Here is a 24027-nt window from a genome sequence, read left to right on the forward strand (position 1 = left end):
TGCATTTGCGTCTGGAAATGCGAGTGAGGGACGGGGGGGGTTGGCAGTACAGAAGCACCTTTGTTCTTCCCCGCCGATGGTCGGATTGGCTCGTTACGAATGTGCGAGAAGGGCGAGATTTTCGAGGTGGGCTAAGTCGTCGCGTCGAGTGATGCTTGTTGAGTGATGCTGATCGTCGTCCTGGGTTCGTGCGGAGCTAAAGCGCTGGCGAGAACGTCTGGTTATCTCGGATTTGGACAGAATGTGTGGATGAGGCCTGAAGGCTTGCTCTGGTTGACCGACCGTGGACGACGAAAGTGGTCTGTGCGAGACCAGAACCAGCCAGGTACGTACCACGGTACTTTCCGCCGACAACATCTCAAAGATCTCCAATCAGCTTCGCCCCAACTCGACTGACCACCACCGAACAGTCCATTGTTGTGCGGCAAGACGACATACACACAGCAATTATGCAGCCAACGAGGTAATTACTCTCCAAAGAGCTCAATTGATATAGTGGAATAGGGAGCAGACGGCTGACGACCATTTGACACCAGGTTAGCGATGGCGGCCGCCCGCGGCCAGAAGCCCAACGTCACCGGCTTCGACATGAGAGCCTTCAAGGAGGCGGCCGGCCAGCCCAGATACGACCCCTGGGAGAGAGCGTGAGTGGCACCTGGCTATGATGTCCCGACGGCACCGCGACATCCGCTGACGATGGAAACTACAGAGAGTCCTGGAGATACAAGGGCCCCTTCACGCGATTCAACCGGTTCAAGGGATCCTTCCCCGGCCTCGGCATCGCGACCGTCGCCTTTGCCGGCTACTGCGCGTACGAGTACTTCTTCTTGACCAACGACCATCACCACGGCGATGCCCACGGAAAGGATCACCACTAGAGTGCTGGAACGGATTGGTTGTGGGGAGACGGAGAATGGGAATACCTCCGCTGTACATGTACCTCTCGAACCGGCAGACCGGCTCGCTGGAAGGATTTAGATGAGGACGAAATTGGTTTTCCGCTATCAAGATGTTGTGGCTCTTTGATGTGTCGTAAGAAGTGCCATGGCCCTGGTGTCAGAGGTTGTGTGTGAACGTGTTTGCAGAGCGTTCCCTCCATCATTGACCTCTCAAACGCTCATTGGCGCGACTTGTCAGGTCACGAGAAAGAGAAAGGCCGACAAACACCCCAAATCCGAGTTGAAGAGTAATGATGGGCTTAAGACCTTTGCGAGATCCCTCTACTTACCTTTCATCTAATCGGCCAATTTCTCCTCCTACTTCGACCGAGAAGACATTGGCACGCAAAAGCGTTCTACCGCCAAGACGTGTCCAGCAATGGCAGCTCCGAAGTATGCTTTTGTTAGCCATCAAGTCATCCGCAATTGGGCAAGCTTCAGACTTAGAAACGAGAGCCTAATCTAGCTAACTCGAGGCCGGGAACCATGTCACGAGCTAGAGTAACATTATAGGGCAAATGCAGTATGATGTCAAGGCATAGATCACTAAAAAAAGACTAGAACCACAAATATCAGCTTCTTGATACAATGCGAATAGGGCGTTGATGTATAGAGGTGCAGAGTAAGCTGTGACCTCCATTCTGAAAGAAGAGCCAGTTCTCATTACAACCCCCCCGCCTCAGATCAAATCGTACTCTACGGACCTCCCGCAGAATCCAAGTATCATCCTCATACGCATATGTTATCATTTCCTTCCAGTGATCTCTATCTACATTCGTCTCCTCAATCCAGCTGCCCGACCTCTCATCAACTAGATGATAGTAGACTAAAAAGGCAACAAACGCGCACACACAGTTGACCCAGATTATAAAACCAAACAAAACAACCACAGCATAGTCGAAAAACTCCCGAGAACAACCATTCTGCTCACCCAAGACCACCTCGTCGTGGCACAGACACCAGTTTCAACCCATCATCCCATGATTCTCACCTCCCTCCCTTCCTCACCCGTCCAAGCTTCCTCGGCTTCTTCCTTTTCAACGTCAGCTTTCCCGATCCAAGATTACGTGCTTACAATTCCTTTCCGTTTCAACACAACCCTGTTACCACCAATGCTTCAATCTCATCTCAGAGAACGTTACTACAGGTTGCGTGGATACCAATGTGAAGGGAAGTAATGCAGTAGCCAGACAGATTTCTTTCATTCTCTACCAAATCATCTACTAGTGACGAGGTATATGCTCTTATAGCCGCTCAAAGATTTCAACAATGCCAGCTCATTGGTATCGCGTTGTCCCATTAATGTACCAAAAACCCCAAACTTGAAAAAAAAAAAGGAAACCCAGAGAACGCCAGTCATGCCGCGGAGCGTAAGCTCGCACGGTTTGGGGGTTATGTTTGTCACGCATGACGACACAGTCAGTCAAGTCTAAGCCCGTTGACCACATCCAACGCACTATCAACACACGTCTCCAACTCTTCAACACGATGCTTTAGTCCACGGTTCTCATCTCTCAACAGACTGACCGTATCCCATGCGGCCCGCTGGTCCTGCCCTCGGCAATTCGAGCACGATGCCGCGCCTCCCTCCTCTTTCGCAGCGTCACCTGTAACTCCTCTCATGAGTTTCTGGAAAACGCTCGCCTGCTGTGGTGACGGTTTCGACGTGGGTGTCGGTCGTGAGGTTCTCGGGGGGCCGAGTGAATTGGGCTTTGATGGGGTTGCTGATGCTTCCGATATGCTGCCCTCGAAAACGCTGGGTGCGGCGGTGGTAGGACTCCGTGACCTCGAGAAAACGCTGGCGTCTTCAATGCTCTCTTCGTCCGTGTCGAATCCCGCGCTCTTTCTCCACTTCCTTCTGGCCTGGTCCTCTTCGGCGCCGAGATCTTCGGATATTGACGACCCCTCGGAAATTGGACGATTCCGTTCACGCATCGCCCTCTCCTCTTGCCTGGCCTTCTTCTCCGCGTTCAGTTCTGTCATGAGCTGCTGCATCGACTGTTCCTGCTCGGCGACCTTGGTTGCCATGTTTTCTAGTTGAGCCTTGAGGTGCTGGATCCGTGTGTCCGCCTCATCGTTTTCGTCGTTCTGGGCGTCCTTTTCGACTCGCATTTCTATCAGGGCGGCATTTTGTCTTTGATAGGCGGATTGGAACTTTGTCAATAGGCCAACGGCTGTAGCCTCGAGGTTCTTGAAGGCTGCAGGCGAGAAGGCGTCTCTGTGAGTCGGGGATGTAGGAGGAAACAGCGCCTCCTGGATGTTCATAGACAACAACTCTTCATCCTGTTGTGGGCTGACGACTTGTGCCGGAGTGTTCTTGGAGAAGGGTGAGCTAAAGAAGGCGAACCGTGATGTACTCGGCGAAACTCCTTTCGGTGTCGCCTCCGTTGAACCGGTTTGTCTTCTGCGTAGTCTGTTTGTAGGCGTCCCTTCTGTCGTATCATCGTTCGTCTTGGCTTCCTCTGTATTGTTGGGAGATCCACCTAACCAGCCGCTCAGTATGCCTCCTCGAGTGGCATCTGAAGGCTTCCTGCTGTCTCCCGTGAGAGGCATATTGACCGACAAGGGGCGGCCAGACCCTCGCTCAAGGGATGGCGAGAAGGTGACTTGTGGGACGGATTTGCTGGAAGAAGGGAAGTTTGGAACTGAGTGCTGTCTCTGGTGACCAGAGTGTAGTCGAGGAAAGCTTCGATCGGCTCCAGACGAGCTAATGCGACACGGCTCGGGCTGGACAGGCGGGTTGGTGTTTAAGGCAGCACCGGGGGTAGCGCTCGGGGAAGCAGGATCGTCTTCTGGATCAACACTCTCAGGCCCATGTGCACGGCGTAGAGTTTGAGTCTTGTCCATTCCAGAGGACTTGGTTGGGCGTGGGAAAGACATTGGGGAGTCGGGTGTGGAGGCGGCGGCGTGACGGCTTAGCATGATAAGTTAATGTTTCGTGTGGGACGGGCAATATGTGTCTCCCAGCTTGAGTCTAGCTGTACGGCCGGGGGTATCGCGGCCTTGGATGGCAGCCAGACCAGGAACGTAAATGGATCGACTCGGGCCACAAACAACGGAAGGGGAGGGGCGGATCTCGCGAGCTAGGAGCAACCTAGAGTCAAGACGGCCTTTTTTCGAGGGAAGAGCGTTGGAACTTTAGGGTGGGAGGCTGCTGGTGGTCGCCCGCTCGGTAGGGATGGATCGAGCTGGGACAAAGGGGACTGCGAGACTTTTGGCGTGATGAGATGCCAGGTCCCCCTGCAAGCGAGAATGAAGAGCGTCGGTCGGACTAGGGAAAGTTGACAGGCGACGGACGGTCAAGCACAACTCGCATGAACCTCTTGTTGGAATCGATGAAGACGGCCCTTGGGTGCCCGGTCCTTGCAGACTTGCAGTATAGTGAGGTCTCACAGGATGGTCGCAGAGAAAGTAAAGGTGCGCAAGCAGCCGCAGATCGTGAATAAAGTGACGAGAGCGTTCGGCTTGGATGGCGTCGGCGGCGCGGGATGCTGTAAGCCGTCGAAGCTGTCAAAGTCGCAGGTGAGTACACGACTACGCTTGTGGCTGAGGGCTAGTTGCGATTATTCCGATCCAAGGCTTGTTGATATTCGGACAATGTTGTGACTATGCAAAAGTGTCGGGGATGCTCTGTACGAAGTATAGTACAGGCATAAAAAAGCGGAGATTTTGCGGTGCCCGGTCCAGTGTTGAATATCGGTCAAAGGAAATGTGATAATAAGAGTGGATGGACGAGCCTCCAAATCAGCATGGGCGTACAGATAGGCAAACGTCGTTTCGTTTCGATTTGTGCGTAAGGTAGTTGCGTACTCCGTACGTATGGATATCAGACAGCAGGTATCCGTCAGTGATGAGGCAGGAGGTATGCGAGGGAGGTGACAAAGACTGCGGCCCAAGAGTCGTGAGGCTGCATAGCCGGTACAATGTATCCGTGGTGCAGATGTCGAGAGAAACGGGGAAGACCCCAGGTTTGATGCAGACACAGAGAAAAAGGTGTGTCTGTTCCCACGAGGCCGGCGCTGCAGGGGGCGTCGACGTTATGACGGCGAGTGACGGAGAAGAAAAAGCAAATAGCCTTGATTTTCCCCCTTCCGATGTGCACAGAACTGAGGGAAAGAGAATGGAAGGTTCAGGTCGACAGCCACCAAGATCGAAGAAGAGAAAACAAAAACCGCCGGGAGGTCCCTGATAAACAAACCGTAGGACCGGGCAGGAGGCGACGACGCGGGCGACGTCAACATCCAGCAATTGGCGGTGGTTGGGCGGTGTCCATCCCGTCTCCAGTAACTTGGCCGTGGGACCCGTCGACCCGATCACCATTTGGGCAGTGAAAAGCGGACCAGCAGCGATGCAGCACCCATAGTCCCATAGGCTGGTCAGTCCCAGTTCCAGGCTCTAAGCAGTGAGGCGGCCCTGCAATTGCCATCCAGTCCGTCGTCACTTGACCATGGATGCCAACGGACAACACTTCTCGCCTTCCGCCGTTTCCCAAAGTAACCAACGCACCGCCGAGCGCTCTTCCCCAATTGATGGCCTTTTTTCCCTTACTCTTCTTTTTATGGAGCACGTACCGGTGGCAGTAGGTACCACGTCCCCATGGTCGGTGCAAATCTAAGGTACCTTTCTCTTGGACCCTGGAAATCGCATCGCAGCTTTTTCTTGAACCCAAACCACCAGATGATTCCTCACCACTTTGTCGTGTCTCTGGCTTGTGCTTTAACCGTGCCCATGCCCGTGCCCCGGGAGAGGCTTGACATCTGAAAGTCCCGATGAGATGTAGACAGGCACAAACATAGCACCCACTCGTAGTGTATCCGTATGAAGTACACAATAAGGTAGAAGGCATTCCAAGCACGGCTCAGTGAGGCAGGTGCCTTCATCTACCGGAAGATCGGCGCCTAGAGTCCGTCCTCGCAGATCTTCGACACCGACCTGGAATGCAACCCCGAAACCAGCGAAACTTCCAACCGTCCCGTGCTCCCGAATTCCAATGTCGGCACAAATCCCAAACATGGAAATCCTTATTGTACAGGTAAGTCCAACTACAAACCTTCAAAGGGGTTTGAAGTAGTCTTCGCCAGAAGCATGAAGCCCAGATCAGAATAAGAGGGAAGAAAAACAAAAGCATCGACGGCTCAAGCCCGCCCTTCCTTCTCCATCACACCACGCTTAGACATGTAGGCAATACCGGCGCAGCCTAATTTCTACGCCTCTCGTGGAAATCCCTTGTCTCGTCTAATTATACAAAGAAAAACACACATCAAGCGTCGACACACCGACGGAACATCCCAAGAACTCAAAACGAAAAAGCACGATACATGCACTAGAAGAAACCCCCCTTTTCCACGCCCCCATTCCATTTCAATAGGTGGCTGGCTAGGCCGTATTGTCTATAATGCACTTCATAGTCGAGGCCAGAATTCCTCTGGAGGAGAACTACTGCACATACGTTCTCCCTCTAGTGCCTAAGTACCTTAGGTAGTGATTCAAAAGCCAAATCCTCCCTCTCCCTCTCGGCCCCCCGCACGCACCAAATTCTTCCTTCTTCTCAGCCGGTAAAAGCTTGTGCTTTCCAGATTGGGAAGAGATGCTTCAGCGGGGGGTCTGGAACTTTACCGACGAAGTGAAATGGACACCATGAATCATCTTGATAGGCTGCTCGTTAAGAGGGTGTTGGTTCAGTCAACTTCAGCCGAGCCGAGAAGGCAGAACGATAGGCAACGCTGGGATGTAACTCGCTCCCTCACAGACAACAATCATCATGACTATGGAATCCCCTTACTCGGCAAATAACACTTACACGGAATCGCATTCGCTGTTTGGGGGTTTTTCAACCTTGAACATCAAGGTTTGTGGTTAGCTTTATTTCCTTCCTCTTTGGGGGATGGATCTCATCTGAGCTACTTCAAATCCGGTCCACCATCACTATCAAGGCATTCGTTGGATTTGGCGTTGACATTGGTTGACCGTGGTATTGGATAACTTTGGCAGTCACAGCCTCAATGCGTCGGGAAGCCAGCTGGCACAACAAGATTGGGTTCCAAGTGCCCACGTGGGCTTTTATTCATGCCGGCCACACAGATACATCTGTAATGTACTGCTGAGTGAACCCAAACCCGGCTCACGAGAAGAGCCTACCAAACCATGCTCAACCCAATAAGTGGTATCCCAAACCAACGAAAAACCCGACCCAGAAAGTACTCCTGCAGCCAACCGCTCAACATGCAGCTCCCTTCCCCCACAGACCGATCCTTTCTTTAATAGAAAGACTCGACCATGGTGTCCTTGAGCTTCGTGTTGACGTTGTCCGGGCCCAGGCCCTCGCCCAGTCTGAATACACTCTCGATAACACTGAGTTCCGTCGCCGTGGTGTCCAGACCGGTCACGGCCATCCAGTCGTTGACGACCATACCCGAACCGACAACGTTGCTACCACGGTTGACACTGCCGGCCACGAGGGGCACCTGCAGCAAACTCGAAAGCTCGTCCTGGTCTTGAATCGACGTCTTGGGGTGCACGAGGCCACCCTGGTTCGTGAGCGACATGTACGAGCCGACGAGCACGTTGTCGGCAATGGTCTGGCGGAACACCTCGACGCCGAGAACGTCGGCGATAATCTCCTCCGTCTCGCGCTCCAGGTCCGGGTGGATGAGGGCGATGTGGTCGTTGGCAACAATGACGTTGCCGAGGGCGGACAGGCGCTCCTCTATTCTTTGAATGCGAACTTCATCTGGCAAGCTGTTCCGGAGATGTTGGAGCTCCTGATCTGACGTTGTGTTGGGGACCAAAAGACCCTTGCGGTTACTAGAAGTCGATGCCAGTCAGCAAACTTGTGCTCACGTGGGTACGAGGCCGTTATGCCAAAACACACGACCCCTCCGAGGATCCATCGCATTTTGCTTACCCAGCTGTTAACCGGCCAATGATGCGAACACCAGCGATGCTTGCTCTGCAGATGGGGATGACACCCTGCAACTCGGCCTCGAATACACTGTAGAAGTTCTCGCTGGCACCCGGGGCGACGAGGGCGTAAGAGTTGGTGAGAGTTGCAAAGCAACCAATTCTAAAAAGAGCAAAAGTGTCTCGCGTCAGCACATCTGGTCCTACGGGAAAAGAGCATCGCGGAGCATGCGGGTTGTTGGAGCAAAAGCGTGCAGCAACAATGGCGGGGTCGATCCGGCGGGGTTCTCTTACTCGTTGGAATTCTCGAATTGCGCGCGCACCGCCATGATTGTGGTTTGTTTCGGGGGATACTCGATTACTGACTGTCGAAGGTGTGAAAGGTGATGGGACTTTTACGACTGCTGATGCTCGTAAAAGATGCTTCGTTCGTGGGAAGAGAGAAAGAAACCCCTTTGGCGCGGTCGTGTGGAAAAAAATGTCGTTCGTCAAGGATCCTGTCGTGAGGGTGGTGTTGATGGAATTTTTGCAGTGGCGGAAGTCGCAATTAATAAAAAGCGACAATCGATAGAGAACGAAGGTGGGGCAGTTACCTTAGCTGCTCTCGCCCGCTGCCAGTTCTTCACTCCCTGGGCTCTGCTCTCTGCCGTTCTGGGCTTTCAGGTTTGCTTTCGAGCCTTCGAGGGGAGGGGCGGGCAGTGCGGGGCACACCGAGCGAGCTGTGTGGACCCTGATTCGCCTCAAACCGCCCGGGCTGCACAAAAAGAGTCAATTGTCGCTGTGTGGCTGATGAGTCACTCCGCATCAGAACCACACTACCTCACATCTCTCCGGTTCCTATTACAAACCAAGCCAAGAACCTGCCCGTTCAAGGTTCCTTTCCCCTGCGGCTGCATCGCCACTGTGACTCTTTGTCCTATTCCTGTAATCTGCATTCTAGAACCGAAATACCTAGTCTCTGCTCGGGCTGGCTGACATAGCCAGCCATTGGACCATTGATACCCTGTCGCAGCAATATACAATAGATCGATAGCAGATTCATCATCGCTCACCGTTTGAATCACCCCATCAGTCACAGTCATAGCATTCTTTAAATCATTGTATTACTGTTATGCGAGGCGGGCTTTTGGTATACCTCGCCATCTGCTGGCCTACTTCAATTGGCCCCTCCTCATGTCTTCTTCTGCTGGGCCAAAAACTCGTCTAAATCAACGTGTATCCGTAATCCCTTGGACGACATCGTATTGAAGACGGACCGCAGCTCAAACTCGTCCATAACGCTGACAAGGGTCGTGTATGCCTCGAGTGCCAGCTCCTTTGACCACGGACAATGGCGAAGACCTCGGAAAAACACATCCTTTGTTTTGGATCTGAGCTGTTGCCTCGCATAGCTGAACTTGATGTAACACCTCCATATATCGGGATTGGACCTGCATGTCGGGCTTTCTAGTGCCCGCTCAAAGGCAGCTTGCGTTGAATACACGTTGCCTCTCTGCAACTCGTATCGAATCGCGAAGACGCGGTTGCTGATGCTGTCGTTGGCGTTCGTAAGGGCGACTTTTCGAAGGATGTCGCGCATCGGGTCGTCAATGCCGAACGTAGTCGATGCCCACGAGAACAGACTCAAGAAGATCGTGTTGCGTGGAAACAACTCAATGCACTGGCTGAGCTGATCCCTCAAATACGCACGTCGGAATGGTCTGTAGTAAAGTTAGCCTCGAGATGGTTGGAGAAATTGGGACCTGCTTACCCTCGGCTTGCATGGTGGTAAAGAAGCCTCGCAGCGACTTGTAGAAGTCTCTCGTGCGTCGAGGACTTGGCCTGACCTTGAGCGCATAGTTCCGAAGATACGGTCCAGATTCTCTCCATCGCAGCCGAGATACTCCCTTGCGCCTCCGATGTAGGCTCAGATCCTTCCTGGGCAGTGAGATAGGCCAGCATTGCCAAGCTTTCCGCAGTAGCTATAGCTTCGTCGAGCTGCTTCGCAGAAATTTGATGCTCCAGAGTAGCTGATAGTGATTGATATGCCTTGAGAAGTTGTGAAGGAGAGGGCGTGGTTGCGGACACATTTCTCCAGGATTCATCTGTTGCAGCACAGATACGCACCAAAGCATGTGCATCATTCCCTTCGTGGAGTTCCAGCCAAGCCCAAGTGTTCCATAACGTTGATCCACCTGTGCGATTGGAGGTCTGGTAGATGCGCATTAGAAATTAACCAAAGTAATGTACGCTGAATGAATGTGAGCACTTACAGTAATCAAGGCGGCCGCTGAGCCAACGACCTGGAGACCAATTCCCGCGTTGCCGTTGGAGAACTCGGCGAGAGCATAAGCGTTGTATAGCTTGAGATTCGTGGCATCTTGCTTGATGAAAGCCTTTGCGCGTTTCTTGGTGTTGCTGGGATCATTGACGACTTCAATGGCTAGGGAGTATTCGGCCAGCTCCCGACAGCCTCTCGACTTCAGCAGCAACCGAAGAGTGTTGGAGACTGCAGCTAGGGGAACGGGTCCGTCTGACTCTTTGGACGTACTGGTCCATCCGGAAAACGGCGAAAACCATCCGGGGCCAGCAAACAGCAAATCAGCCGACAGCGCGTATCGAGATGCATCTTGCTTGAACACCGGAACCCTCTTGGTCTCATCTAGGACATCGGGTTCGTTGGGCCTCTGGAGCACGTCCTTCTCAAACAGCCTCATACTGCTCATAATCACAGTATCGTTCTCTGCAGCTTCCGTCCAGTCGCTAGTACGGAAAGCCGTTGGCAAACCGCAGAAGAGCAGGAAAGCATCAACCAGGGGTTTCCAAAGTAAGGGTATAACCTCCGACGGAATTACAAACAGTAACTCCTCAATGTCAGAGAACATGACGACACGGTAAGGATCGTCCTCAAGGACGTCGTCCGTAGCCCGCGCTGGGTTCCTCGAATTCGTTGCTCTAAGCCTTTCCGTTGCGCCCCAAGACTTGTACACGTCTCGCGACTTGGGAACGGTGTCATCGTCTGTTCGTGATTCCGGAGGATCGACAACGCCGTCCATCTGAACGAAGTGGCTCCAGCCGAGGGCATTATCTTCTCCTATTCTTGGTGACTCGTCTTCCCAGAATTCTTTGAACGAACTGACTATCTGTAGTTCTGCCATAGCATCGCAGACCGCTGGCCGTTGCAAGTTGAGTTCCAGAAGCGCTTGCCACGCTGCGACTGCGAGCTCGCGGAAGCCAGCATCGTACATGAACCTGGTTGTTCGGAGAAAGACGTAAACCATTTGCTCATAGCGCTGGGTCTCTGCGTTACTTGCCGGGCGGCTTGGCCCGGGCGATATTGACACCATGGCTTGCTTGTAGACGGCCTGTAATCGGTCGACCATCAGAGCTTTCATGTCGTTGTACTGGAACGCAACCAAGTTCGTGAGTTTGTAGTCAATTCTAGCCTTCCACAGACAAAAGCTATCATCGTACTTCTTTGCTAAATCCGTCCAGCGGCTCTCGAGCTTTGAGGAAGACCAAACTTGCGCAGCTTCCAGCATCAAGCCAAGCAGGAGCCGTTCTTCGTCTTCGGGCTTCTTTGCGTGAGACAGGGCAGACTCAAACATTGATATCTTGATTTCTGCAAAGCTGTGAACCTCAGCTTTGGTGGCCTCTCCATCCAGGCTCCCGCCTGCACTCAGCAGCACGTCTTGGTGATTGATCAGCTCGAACCAGGCTTCAATGTCTCCGGGGTGCTCCTTGACTCGACGGGATAGTTGGATCGACCGTTGCCTCAGGGGATCATCGGATCCGATGTCAAACTCGCCATCTTCGGCATCCGAGTCGAAGTCGATATCGCTGTCAGAAAACTCATGGGCCTTGGCCTTGCCCTTGATCGATCTGTACGCCGTCTTCTCATCCTCTGATCCTGGCTCTTCGGCACGCTGTCGCTTCGAGGATTTACTCAGGGGAACAAAGTCCTCCTCCACGTGTGCATCGGTGCCACCGGGATTGCTGCGTACGCGTATACGAAACGGCTTAGCACGGTGAGTCTTGGATTGGAAAAGCGCTCGATCTCGCAGTGTCGAGGCTCCTTCTCCCGGCTGTCGAATACTGAAGCGTTCCTGCGGGCCGTCTCGATGGATGTACAGATATCCGCCGGAGCCAAGGACTCGTCCACGACCGCTACGGCGATACAGGGGCACGCGAGAACGATCATTGCCGCCGTATCTTCTGATTAAGGGGTCGCCCTTTTTGTCAATGAAGAACACGCCATTGCCGGGGCTATCCTTTGGAATGGTTGCCACCTCGACTCTCTTGACAAGAGCTCGTTCTTGGCTGGGACTGCGACTCCGACTTCGTTTGCGATGCTGCCGGCGATGCTCAGACTCGTGCTTCAAGCGGTCGTTGTGACGCCGAGACTCATGACGAGCTCGTTCCTCCTTGGGCCTCTCATCTCGATCTCTCTTCCGGTCGCGGGAACGTTCACTGGTGGCTGAGGGTGCTGCAGCCGGGGCTTTGGGCTTGAACGACGAGAACTTCGGTACCGTCAACTTTTTATCCCCAGGTTCCGACATATTGACGACGCCAGTCCGCAGCTCACCGATTCATTATTAGCACCGAGGGTGAGCTCGGCGCCGTGGCTGCCTGCTAATGTAAGCGGCTGGCTGGAAGCACGCCCCGATGTCCAATTCAGCAAGATTGATATGCGTGGTGTGCCTTGATAGATAGTGTCCGTACTTGACTACGGTGATGAACTAGAACGACGTCAAGGATACCGTGGCGCGTGTCGCGTCATTGGCTTGACGGTGGCGGAAACGGGCAATTGTCGGCACTGAGAAGGAAACGTGGGGGTTTGGCAGTGATCGACCTCACGCATAAGGTAGAAATTAGAATACAGAGCACAACCTTATTCGAACGGTAGCAGCCACGCAGCGTCGCAGCTCACCGTTAGAGAAACCCGGGCACGTGTGGTTTACGGAGCTATGAGCGCCTTCAACGGTACAGAAAACTGGGCACTAATCCCCTGGCATGTGATTGGTTTGCCCGTCTTATATAATGCACCTGGGGTTCACTCCGTCTCTGCAAGAAAACATGACCAGGCCCAGGATCTTGGCTCTAATGGGCCTCGGCTCTGTTTCTGAATCCAATTATTCGGAAACGAGGACTAGACGGATCGACCGGTTTGCTCGAAAATAGATGGCCGGCAGGAACGGCGATAGCGATGGCTTTGATGTCGTTTGTTGATGAGAGTGTCATGTCTTAATCTGACCGACACTGGCTGACTGCTCTTGGGACTAGTATAGTGTCAGTCAACATTGGATTAACGCCAAAGCAATCGAAGCACCACACCAAGTTGGAGGGTTGGATGGTTGGATGAAGGATGGGCAGAGTTCGGAACATTCCAGGATGGGGACGTGGAGAGCGACCCGTGACTGAAGAGTCGAGGCACTGGAACGGAACAAGGGTGGGATTCGGGATTGGCTGTTGCTTGACTCACGCACCTTGCAGATGTGGGATTGGATACGGATTGCAGTCGGAGTGATGGAGGAAGGCGGTATGGATAGGCATCCGCACCTTGGTCAGCACAGCACACCTCCTCAGTAGGTCTTCGAATAATGAATGCTTTCTAGGTTGAAGAATGTGAGAAGGCGGTGGGAGGGAGCGGGTAACAATGGGTGAATACCTAGGCAATTTCTGGCAATGGAGGGGGGCACTGGAACAAGAAAGAGGGACGGCCGTAATGGTGCAATCTCAGGGTCCTCCGGTCGATCTGACCGTTTCGGCGGGAAATGCGCTAGGCGTCAGCCAATTGCTGCGTCTAAATGTCTTACAGAGGCATCCACCCTAAGGGTCACCCGGTGCAAATGACCTCACAGCCAAGAACGCCCTCCCACCGCTACGAATTATTTACACACTTTGCGGCACTGCCAAACTGTTCAGGGTGGATCACGCTCTTGCAACTTACCGCGCGTGCCCCCGGCGCAAACACGGTGCACAGCCCAACCTGGCCAACCTTGGTGTCCCTTGGGTTCCTTGGGGGGCTTTCGGGAAAGTGGACGGGCGATGGACAGCTCCATTCATCTCGAAGCCTGCCGCACCTTCTAGCACCCGTATTGGTATTTCGTACGGAGCACGGAGTAGGACTACCAAACCATCGGGGCACATTTCTTTGCCTTGCGGCTCTCTCCACAGCTTCTTTTCAAGTAGATGGCTACTTTTCTTCTTTTCCCCTAACCATCTTCCTATTCCTCCTTCTTTTCCATTCCTCCCACCCTCCACCGTTCTCCCCCGGCCCCGCCGTGTACACACACTCACATCCTCCGCCGGCGACGCAGTATACACGCTAAGGAACATGTCTCGCCCGCGATAGTCATCCGCCTACACGTTTCGTCGCATCTGACACGGAACCCCACGTCGTGATCCTGTCTCCCGCCTCCCCGAACCTTGCGCTTGCTGTGCTCAAGGTTGTCTGCAGCCTTGGAACTTGGAATTCCTTAGAAGTTCACTAGGTTCACGTGCTAAAACTTCAGCTTGCTTGTCAGGACAGCCTTCACTTTGAGGCTTCCGCTGCTACCCCTGATCGTCACTTTCCAAAGCCCAGAGTCTAGACTACTTGACTGCGTCGAGTGCTGTCCCATCTTACTGAAAGCTGCAAGCTTCCGCTCTTTTCCCAACCAACAGCAACCTTGCCTGCCTACCCGCCAAAAGTTGCTGGCTGAGTCGAAACATCCAAGATTAGAAACAAACTCGAGAACTCAAACGGTTCGAGCCGTCTTCACACACACACCTACTGCGTAGTCAGCCCAATTATGGCAGATTTACCGGACGACAACGCGCCTTCGGGCCCTCCCTCGCCCATGAGTACGCGACGACCAAGATTCGACTCTCGGAGAAGCTCGGTCGGAGGAGAGCCGGATGAGCGCTCCCCGCTGCTTCTGGGTGGTGCGAGGTCAAGAAGGCGTCTTCAACAATCCGGTCCGGAGAGTCCAAAGTATCTAACTCCGGGCCTGTCAAGAAATCATAGCACTGCTGGTATGTTGTCCCGATGTTTTCACATGCTGCGTCTGTGTCAGGAAACCGAGAAACCAAAAAAGGCTAACCTATACCCTCGCTATCCCAGGAAGCATCAGAAGTTTACACCACAGTCGCAACCCGTCCTTGGGCCAACGTCTCTCACATGCCTTCTCCGACTTTCCCGATCCGATGAGCGAGTCGAAACGATCAATACAACCCAACGAGCGCGTATGGTACGATCAGTTTACATCCACCGACTGGGTCCATGATAACATCATCGATGCCCATCGAGTCAAGGCTCTGAAGATGCGCAAGGACTTTCGGGGAAGGTTATATGCCATCTTCGACGCCTCACAAGGATGGATTCTGAGTGCGCTGTGCGGCTTCGTCGTCGCCCTTGTCGCCTACGTTGTCAACTTATCGGAAGCCACTGTCTTCGATTACAAGTACGGATATTGCGCGCGGGGCTGGTATATTAGCGAGAGGGTATGTCCTGCTGCAACTAAAGCCTTTCAGAAGAAGCTAACGCTGTGTCCAGAATTGCTGTCCGAAGCAAGGCCCTTGCGAAGATTGGCGGACCTGGTCCGAGGTCCTGAGGTTTTGGCCATTTGGAGATGTAGGCACCGAATTCACCATCTATTTGGTCGGGTGCGTTGTCTTGGCAGGCATCGCCTGTGCCATGACCCTAACCACAAAGACCGTGGTACCTTCGGCATATCGGATGACAACGTTCGACGAGAACCTCGCGGCAGAGCTTGCGCCATACGCAGACGAACCGACGAGCGACGAAAGCCCGACTCCCCCAGAAGTCGTTGAGGCGATTGAGGCCGCTGTGCCTCCTCCAATGGTGTATTACTCTGCTGCCGGAAGTGGAGTGGCCGAAGTTCGTGTCATTCTCAGTGGTTTCGTCTTGCACGGTTTCCTGGGTGTAAAAACCTTGGTTATCAAGTCTGCCGCGCTCATTCTCAGTGTGGCGTCTGGCCTCAGTCTTGGCAAAGAAGGCCCTTACGTGCACATTGCTACCTGCATTGGCAACATTGCTTGCCGTCTCTTTTCCAAGTATGACAAGAATGATGCCAAGAGGCGCGAAGTGTTGTCCGCAGCTGCAGCTGCAGGTGTGGCCGTCGCTTTTGGCGCTCCTCTGGGAGGTGTTCTCTTCGGCCTCGAGGAGGTCTCATACTTCTTCCCAGCGAAGACGCTCTTCCGCACCTTTTTCTGCTGTATCGTGGCCGCACTGTCGCTCAAGTTTCTCAACCCCTACGGTACACACAAGATCGTAATGTTCCAAGTCAAGTATGTGGCAGATTGGCACTACTTTGAGATTGTCTTCTACATCGTCATCGGCATCCTAGGTGGTGCCGCCGGTGCTCTCTTCATCAAGGCCTCTAAGCACTGGGCCAAATCATTCCGGAGAATCACTTTCATCAAGACGTATCCAATGCTCGAGGTACTTCTGGTTGCTGTTGTTACCGGCATCATGAGTTATTGGAACGTCCACACGAAACAGCCTGTTGCCAAACTCATGCTCAACCTTGCAGCTCCATGCCACGATGGCTCCGATCGCGAAGACTATGGCCTCTGTCCGACCGCTATGGACGACATCCCACCTGTGCTCCTCAGCCTCTTTACTGCATTCCTTATCAAGGGTTTCTTGACGATCATCACATTTGGCATTGTAGGTACTTCCAACCCCCAATTTGATCACCCCTCTAACACCCTCACAGAAAGTACCTGCGGGTATCTACGTTCCATCCATGGTGGTCGGCGGTCTCATGGGCAGACTTGTCGGCCATGTGGTGCAGTACATGGTTCTGCTCTGGCCCGACTTTGGACTGTGGGGTGCATGTGCCGCGAAGGAGGCGGGATCCTGCATTCAGCCAGGAGTATACGGTCTAATTGCTGCTGGATCAACCATGTGCGGTGTAACCCGACTCTCGGTGACACTTGCAGTCATCCTGTTCGAGCTTACCGGCAGCTTGGACTATGTTCTGCCATTCTCTTTGGCCATTCTTGTGGCCAAGTGGACTGCGGACGCCATTGAGCCAAACAGCATCTACGTAAGTTACAGAAAAACGCTGAGTTTGGGCGGCTACTGACTTCGATAGGATCTCCTGACAAGCATGAACTCATACCCCTTCTTGGACAACAAGCACAAGCCCATTTTTACTTCGGATCTTGCCGACATCGTTCCGCGTGTCCGACGTGAACGTGTCATTGACATCAGTGCCTCTCCAATGGTTTCTGCAGTCAGCCTTCGCGGCAAGTTGCAGACCCTCCACAGAGCTGGAGAGATTGACGGAGGTCTGCCCATCATCCGGGATGGAATCCTTGTTGGCCTGATCCCCGCCCCTGACTTGGAATTTGCCCTCGATAACTTGGATGATGAAGCATCAAGCATGTGCTTGATGGCCCAAGTTACAACCATTGAGGACTCTGACGATGATGGGGAGATGGACAAGACTGACTTCACCCCGTACATCGACCCTGTAAGTATCCACTCGGTCTGGCTAGTGATATCAAGGCTAAACCTCGTCAACAGGCACCTGTGGCTTTGGACATGCGATCCCCCATGGATCTCGTTTACGAGTGTTTCGTCAAGCTTGGTCTGCGCTTCGTGTGTGTCCTGAAGAATGGACGTTACGCAGGAATGGTACGCGAAAATCCAGATGTCTTTGATGAAGTATGGTGACTAACTGTGTTTCAGGTACATAAGAAGAGCTTCGTGAGATACATGCGGGAGCTTGAGGAGAAGGAGGGACACTGATGAAGTGCCTACCTCTGGAGCAACGAGCGTTCGCTCTCTGAGCTTTGGGCTCAAATCACTTTTACATCATATTTCCTGCACCTTGACAGCATTTTCACCTCCGACACATTTGGATATATTGTCAGAGAAGGAGGAAGTCTGTTTTAGTTTTTGCATACCGCCCGCATTGCGATACTTGCGGCTTAGCGTATCTGGGGTTGGCGTTCACACATTGTTTTTCTTTCAAATCCTGTTTTCTAGAGCATTCCTGGGTGGTCGACTGTGCTCGAACCTGGATGTGTAGCATGTTCTCTTTGGCTAGGAAAGAAGTGCAGAATACTTGAGAAAGGCTAGATTGATTATTGTGCACATAAAGAGCATCGTCGCAACGAACGCACGAAAGTAATTTCAACGGACAGAGTCCCATTTTCCTACATTTTCTCGTCCAAATTGATCAAGTTGTTTTGTGATGCGACATGATTTTACGTGCATTCCGATCAACCGGCCGCAGTCCTCCGCCAGGTCGGGTGACGGCCACTCATCAAAAGTTTCAAGACGACCCTCGGCATCCGGAGCGCATCCGCCCGGACGCCGATGCGGGGTGGTGTCACCAACCGGCTCCGAGCCCAATCCTGGCCTATCGCCATCGGGCAGAACAATGGCGTTGGAGCGGAAGCTTAGAACTAGTCTTGCCATTTCGACAAGTTGAATGCTCTTTGTCATGATATTTAATCGAAAAGGCAATACGCGACGGAGACGAGAGGAGGGGCGAATTTCAATCTCCTAGGCATGGCGCGAGAACCGGCAACGTTTCCCGGTTCCGGTCCTCCGGTCCCGTCATCGGCTGGTGTGGGTGTATTTTTTCGGCGGAGCGCTATGGATAGTGTTAGTCCCCAGATGTTTGCCCCTGGCGGTGGATCTGGTTGTTTCCACTTTGAGGGGAGTTTATTCTCCATTCTTATCATGGTATCCGTATCGATGGGGATGGGTGCTTATCGCCTGATGTCTGTGATTGCAATGCAACGGAGTGTCACCGAGTGCTTGAGGGGATGTATTGAGAGGATTATATCAGTAAAGTCTGAGGGGAAGGAGTTGATGTGGCGAAAAGCAGTTGTATCAGTATGTTTTTTTTGAGGCTGAAGATGCGGCAAAGACGGCATGGAGAACGTCCAAGGTCGAGGCGAATGCGCGCAAAGAGAACCGATTGGGCGAAATCTGGGGTACGTTCATCGCGGTAGCGCGCTTCCTGTGTCGACGAGAAGATACCTGCTGGCTGCTGCACCCAAGCTCCATCAGAGTTTCATGGTATCAGGATGAACATGGCCGAGCTTCCTCCAATATTTGTGACCTGGACACATTCGTACAGAATGTTTGATGTCGGAGCCAAAGTGCATGCCCGCCGGAATGCACAGGTCCCTGATTTGAAGAGGAGAGTACCACTTTGCATGTTAACGCCGTTTACGCTGGCTTGCCTCGAGTAATTTGTACCTTGAGGAAGCGAGAGAAAAGAAGGCGGTGGCGGCGTAAACGGCGTAAATTACCCCTCCAAACCAAGGCCCGTGTGTAAGGTACGGTTCCTCTCCGTACCAAGGCAGTGTGTCACTGCTGTGTGTGTGTGTGTGAGGTCAGGCCCAAGGACCCCAGCTTTCAATCTGCCCCGCATTTCCCTCGACTGGCACGTAATCTTGGCAGGTCTCCCCGTCATCGCATTCGCTGGGAGTTTGGAGGACCTTGCCGTGCTTGCATTAGCTAGTCGTGCCAGCTTCCCTCCCCCGGCCAGCAAAAAGATACCTATCTTAGATAGGACAGCTGAGGAAGTGGCGCTCGGTCTGGTCGTTGCGGTCAGGAAAGGGCAAAGGTACCGTACCTTGACCAGGGGACCAAAGCTCAAAACAAGACACATCCGTACTACATACGCTACTGCGGCTGCTACTATCTAAGGTATCCGTACTTGCTCTCCACCACCGGCAACGGCAACGCGGCGTTGAGTTACGTTAGATTGTCGAGGTGATAAGCCGCTGCCACCCGTAATCTATAAACTTGGTCTCCCCCTCCCCCGCCTCGCAGGACATTGCTCGACGTTCTTCTTCTTCTCTTTGCTCATCTTTCTTTTGCGATTGACCAATTGATACCCCATTCCCCCCCTCCGATATCGCACAGAGCTCCCACTGGACATCGCCTCTCTACACATCCCGGAGAAGCTGTCTCATTATCTTGGTGACACAGCGACATAGAGGAGCTTCAGTTCCTGACTGAAAGAGAGAACTCGCATACACACAGATACACACACCAGACGCAATGGTCCTCCTCAGAGCCTCCGCGTCTCTGGCGCGTCCCGCCGTTCGCGCGGCCCACACACCCACCGCGCGCAGAGCGTTCTGCCTCTCCGCTCCGCGCATGGCTGCCGCCCCGAGCCTCTTCGCCGGCGAGCCCTCCGGCCCGGCCCTCAAGACTGCCATCCCCGGCCCCGCGTCCAAGAAGGCCACCGAGGACCTGCACGAGGTCTTTGACACCCGGAGCTTGAACATGCTTACCGACTACAAGAAGAGCTCGGGCAACTACATTGCCGACGCCGACGGCAACGTTCTCCTCGATGTGTAAGTGAAACCGTGTGGAGAGAGAAATTGTAGTTACATTTAGGACCAAAAGCTTACGAACTGTTGACAGCTACGCTCAAATCGCCTCAATCCCCCTGGGCTACAACAACCCGGCCCTCGCAGAGGTAGCCAAGACCCCCGAGATGATTAACGCAATCATCAACCGCCCCGCCCTGGGCAACTTCCCCCCCGAAGACTGGGCCGAGGTCCTCCGCACCGGCATCCTCAAGGTGGCGCCCAAGGGCCTCGACCAGGTCTTCACCGCCATGGCCGGCTCCGACGCAAACGAGACGGCCTACAAGGCCGCTTTCATGTGGCGCCGCCAGCAGGAGCGCGGCGGCCCTGACGTCGAGTTCACCGCCGAGGAGACCTCCTCCGCCATGAACAACCAGTCCCCAGGCGCCTCCGACCTCTCCATCCTCTCCTTCAAGACAGGCTTCCACGGCCGCCTCTTCGGATCCCTCTCCACCACCCGCTCCAAGCCCATACACAAGCTCGACATCCCCGCCTTTGACTGGCCCCAGGCGACCTTCCCCCTGCTCAAGTACCCTCTCGAGGAGCACGTCGAGGAGAACGCCGCCGCCGAGAAGGCCGCCCTCGACGAGGTGGAGCACCTCATCAAGAACTACCACATCCCCCCCGCCGCCGTCATCGTCGAGCCGATTCAATCCGAAGGAGGCGACAACCACGCCTCCCCGGCCTTCTTCCGCGGTCTCCGCGAGGTGACTAAGAAGCACAACGTCCTCTTCATCGTCGACGAGGTCCAGACGGGTGTCGGCGCCACGGGCAAGTTCTGGGCCCACGACCACTGGGACCTCCCCTCCCCGCCCGACATGGTCACCTTTAGCAAAAAGGCCCAGACGGCTGGCTACTACTTCGGCAACCCGGAGCTGCGCCCCAACAAGCCCTACCGCCAGTTCAACACCTGGATGGGCGACCCGGCGCGCGCCATCCTCTTCCGCGCCATCGTCGACGAGATTGAGCGCCTCGACCTCGTCAACAACACGGCCCGCGTCGGCGACTACCTCTTTGGCAAGCTCGAGGGTCTCGCGAGCAAGTACCCGGGCCAATTCGCCAACCTCCGCGGAAAGGGCCAGGGCACCTTCATCGCATTTGATAACCCGCGCCGCGACGAGTTCCTCAAGAAGGCCAAAGGTCTGGGCATCAACATTGGCGGATCGGGCGAGAGCGCCGTCCGTCTGAGGCCCATGCTCATCTTCCAGGAGCACCATGCTGATATCCTCATTGAGGCCCTGGAGAAGATTGTCAAGTCTTGGTAAAGAAAAGGAAGAAATGAGATTAAAGCATGGAAAATGAAATGTTGCTTTATGTATCTGGGTGTTTTGTTTTGGAAGCATTATCTGCGGTTGGGATTTTGTCTGGCCATTATCATCATTTAGCGTATGGGACTGATCTCTGAACGAAAAAAAAAAAGTTCAGAAAGAACGACTTCTCAAATAATACCATTATATGACCTTCACGTTCAGCACTCGGGGATCCGAAATGTAACTCCCGTGAAATGTGCATGATCCATGTTATGCCAAAAGGTGGCCATGTGTTTGACATCACTACATCCAGGTTCCATCATATTGTACATGTCGTTCTTGTCATCCCAGTACATGTACCTCGTCCCGAGGTTACACGTCTGTCTCCCTAAACTCCTTGGACCAAATGAGAAAAGCAAAAAGCTAACTCTAATCGCCCTGTTCTGTCCATGGGCCGGTATATGCAAAATCAAACAGTCCGATAACGCCATGAGCTCTAGAAATACACTTCCATTGTACCAGACAACCGTCGTACACGGTGAAGTTGCCCACTCAAAGGTGCCGTGCATTCAACCGTGTTAACCCTTACTTTATCAAAGACGACCATGGCGAGACTTTGCTCGTCCAGGCCTTGTAGTTTCGAAGATTTAGCAGTGGATGAATAAATGGTCGAATCAACATCGGCCCAAGTTCTTTACGCACTGCTAACTCGCTAGCCCTTCTTGTTGTTGTAAGTGGCCAATATTCGGAATGGCCTTTTCCTTTTGCGAATCCGATACACTTTCTTCCTCGTTGTAGGCGTCTCGTGGTATGTCATCAGATTGCTGGCGCGATGATTCGCTAGGTGTTGATCGCCCAGACTCTGCCTTCGTTTGTTCGCCTGTAGAAGTACCCTAGGATCCGAATCAGAATCTAAATCGACTTGCAAAAAAATCATGTCCACTCACCAACTGTGTCCTACCAAATAACTTTGGCCGACCTCGCCCTCGTCTTGGCGGCTCGTTGGCGGCCTCCGAAGATGGACCGGGTGATAATCTGTAGACGGCGAACTCTCCTGGCGTTGTTGGGCTTTCTCTAGCTAATGGCCGGGGCGCTGGTGCTAGAGGCGTAAGGTGTTGCGGGAGCAAAGGTCGCAGTTGTCTCGCCTTGTCCGCCCGTGACGGTCGACCTCGTTTCCGCGGGAGCGACGCTTGCTGTTGTTGGCCAGGGCTTCGAGAGCCGTTGGCCACTCCGACAATTTCCATGCCGGCGGGTCGCGGCTGTATGTTGGCGAGCTGCTGATTATGCAGCTGCGAAGGCGCTGGCAATAACGAGGATAAGGGCATCGAGCTTGAGTAGGTTGCGAGGCCTTGCGTCGCTGAGGCCAAGGGTGGTAGTAGCGCTGGTGGTTCCATAGGGGACGCGGCAGCCAAACGCTTTGGTGGTTGCTCGAGAAGGTCGTTCATGGACTTCCGCTTGAGGTCTGGGACCCGCATGGGACCTTGGAACATCTGCCCGGTGACTGCAAGACATTGCTCCATAGTGCGGCCTATGTCGTAACTATCAGCACGAAATCTCGAGTTTGTCAAAGCTGGCGATCTGTACCGCTAGGCAACTGCATCTTAAGCCAGTCTGGCTCAACATTGTGCGTTTTCAAAAACCCTACTAAGAGGCCAACATCTAGACTGCTATTTTTGATGGCTTCCGCGAGGATGAACCTCTGCCGTTGAGATGCGCGTCAGTGTCGATGGTCCGTAACCGGATGGAGGCCTACTGCTTACCTTTTCCTCCTCTGTAAAGGAGTAAGCCATCGTGACAAGGGCTGGTTACTACCCGTACGGATTTCATAAAAGAGAGAGATCTTAATCCGGAGAGGAGACGGGATAGGCATCTGCGACGTGGGGTTCAAGAAAACGAGCGGATCGGCTGTGCCAGCCGGTGGTGACGAGCGAAGAGCTACTGAGGAAATAGTAATGGTGAGAGGCAGGACGCAAAGCGCGCGACCGGTGTCGACGGAGCCGGCACCGTCGACTAGAAGAGTCCTGTGACCAAGCAATCACCCTTTATGACGGGCAAGCGCGGCGGCAGAGAACAAAAGCACGCGGCAAAGACGGAGAACAAGCGGCGCCAGTAGGCCTTCCTTTGGCGCCGTTAGAAGAGAATGTCGATAGCTGCGTCTGTAAAGACGAGACGGAGTAAGAAGGCAAAAACGGGTGGTGAAGAGGAAAGCGATCAGGCCGGCGCAAGCGCGCGTTCTCGACCTGAAGCCACCGTGAAGAAGGCCTCGCACCGCAACGAAGTTGACAGGATGTTGGACGAGGCGCAATGAGGGGGGTAACACAGCCTAGACAGGCCGTGTAGGAGGAAGTGGATGCTTCGATTGTTTCGTTTGCTTCTGGGACCTGGACCACTTTGCGACGAGGGCCTGCACGGCGCGCTCTCGGGGACTTGCTGGTGCGACTAGGGTCGGGGTCGCATTTATGAGGCGTGTTTTGCGCGTGAGGGACTCCGGGGGGAAACAAGCGAGACAGGTTTGCCGAGAAGTCAGTTACGCGTTAGGCCTGTCTGGGAGACCTTCCAGGGTAGTGGTTCAGTTGAAGTATAGTATCCGCACGATAAGTTGGTAC

The 24027-nt window shown here is 53.7% G+C and overlaps 7 protein-coding genes across 7 annotated transcripts; 3 read left to right on the plus strand and 4 right to left on the minus strand.

The window, feature by feature from the left end:
* Positions 1-543: 543 nt before the first annotated feature.
* On the plus strand, positions 544-878 carry BDP81DRAFT_391101 (NADH-ubiquinone oxidoreductase B12 subunit family protein; the record flags this gene model as incomplete). The annotated part of the gene is made up of 2 exons (XM_060587507.1): positions 544-644; positions 710-878. 2 exons carry the CDS (start codon positions 544-546, stop codon positions 876-878), a joined length of 270 nt encoding a protein of 89 aa, XP_060448995.1.
* A 1479-nt stretch (positions 879-2357) lies between these two features.
* Positions 2358-3785, minus strand: BDP81DRAFT_311512 (uncharacterized protein; the record flags this gene model as incomplete). The annotated part of the gene is made up of 1 exon (XM_060583725.1): positions 2358-3785. The coding sequence occupies one exon, from the start codon at positions 3783-3785 to the stop codon at positions 2358-2360; it is 1428 nt and encodes a 475-aa protein (XP_060448996.1).
* Positions 3786-7195: 3410 nt separating this feature from the next.
* Positions 7196-8167, minus strand: BDP81DRAFT_446715 (eIF-6 family protein; the record flags this gene model as incomplete). The annotated part of the gene is made up of 3 exons (XM_060592098.1): positions 7196-7742; positions 7843-8001; positions 8133-8167. The coding sequence occupies 3 exons, from the start codon at positions 8165-8167 to the stop codon at positions 7196-7198; spliced, it is 741 nt and encodes a 246-aa protein (XP_060448997.1).
* An 842-nt stretch (positions 8168-9009) lies between these two features.
* Positions 9010-12376, minus strand: BDP81DRAFT_312610 (NRDE-2, necessary for RNA interference-domain-containing protein; the record flags this gene model as incomplete). The annotated part of the gene is made up of 3 exons (XM_060583820.1): positions 9010-9538; positions 9589-10028; positions 10091-12376. The coding sequence occupies 3 exons, from the start codon at positions 12374-12376 to the stop codon at positions 9010-9012; spliced, it is 3255 nt and encodes a 1084-aa protein (XP_060448998.1).
* Positions 12377-14611: 2235 nt separating this feature from the next.
* BDP81DRAFT_446717 (voltage gated chloride channel) lies at positions 14612-17580 on the plus strand (the record flags this gene model as incomplete). Its single annotated transcript, XM_060592099.1, has 7 exons — positions 14612-14834; positions 14923-15302; positions 15355-16491; positions 16541-16873; positions 16922-17302; positions 17356-17466; positions 17521-17580. The coding sequence occupies 7 exons, from the start codon at positions 14612-14614 to the stop codon at positions 17578-17580; spliced, it is 2625 nt and encodes an 874-aa protein (XP_060448999.1).
* Positions 17581-19857: 2277 nt separating this feature from the next.
* Positions 19858-21436, plus strand: BDP81DRAFT_391106 (4-aminobutyrate aminotransferase; the record flags this gene model as incomplete). The annotated part of the gene is made up of 2 exons (XM_060587508.1): positions 19858-20156; positions 20227-21436. 2 exons carry the CDS (start codon positions 19858-19860, stop codon positions 21434-21436), a joined length of 1509 nt encoding a protein of 502 aa, XP_060449000.1.
* A 689-nt stretch (positions 21437-22125) lies between these two features.
* BDP81DRAFT_391107 (uncharacterized protein) lies at positions 22126-23211 on the minus strand (the record flags this gene model as incomplete). Its single annotated transcript, XM_060587509.1, has 4 exons — positions 22126-22314; positions 22369-22949; positions 23006-23120; positions 23182-23211. 4 exons carry the CDS (start codon positions 23209-23211, stop codon positions 22126-22128), a joined length of 915 nt encoding a protein of 304 aa, XP_060449001.1.
* Between the last annotated feature and the right edge of the window lie 816 nt (positions 23212-24027).

The sequence above is a fragment of the Colletotrichum phormii genome, assembly GCF_030913505.1.
Source record: "Colletotrichum phormii strain CBS 102054 chromosome Unknown BDP81scaffold_4, whole genome shotgun sequence".
NCBI classification, from domain to species: domain Eukaryota; kingdom Fungi; phylum Ascomycota; class Sordariomycetes; order Glomerellales; family Glomerellaceae; genus Colletotrichum; species Colletotrichum phormii.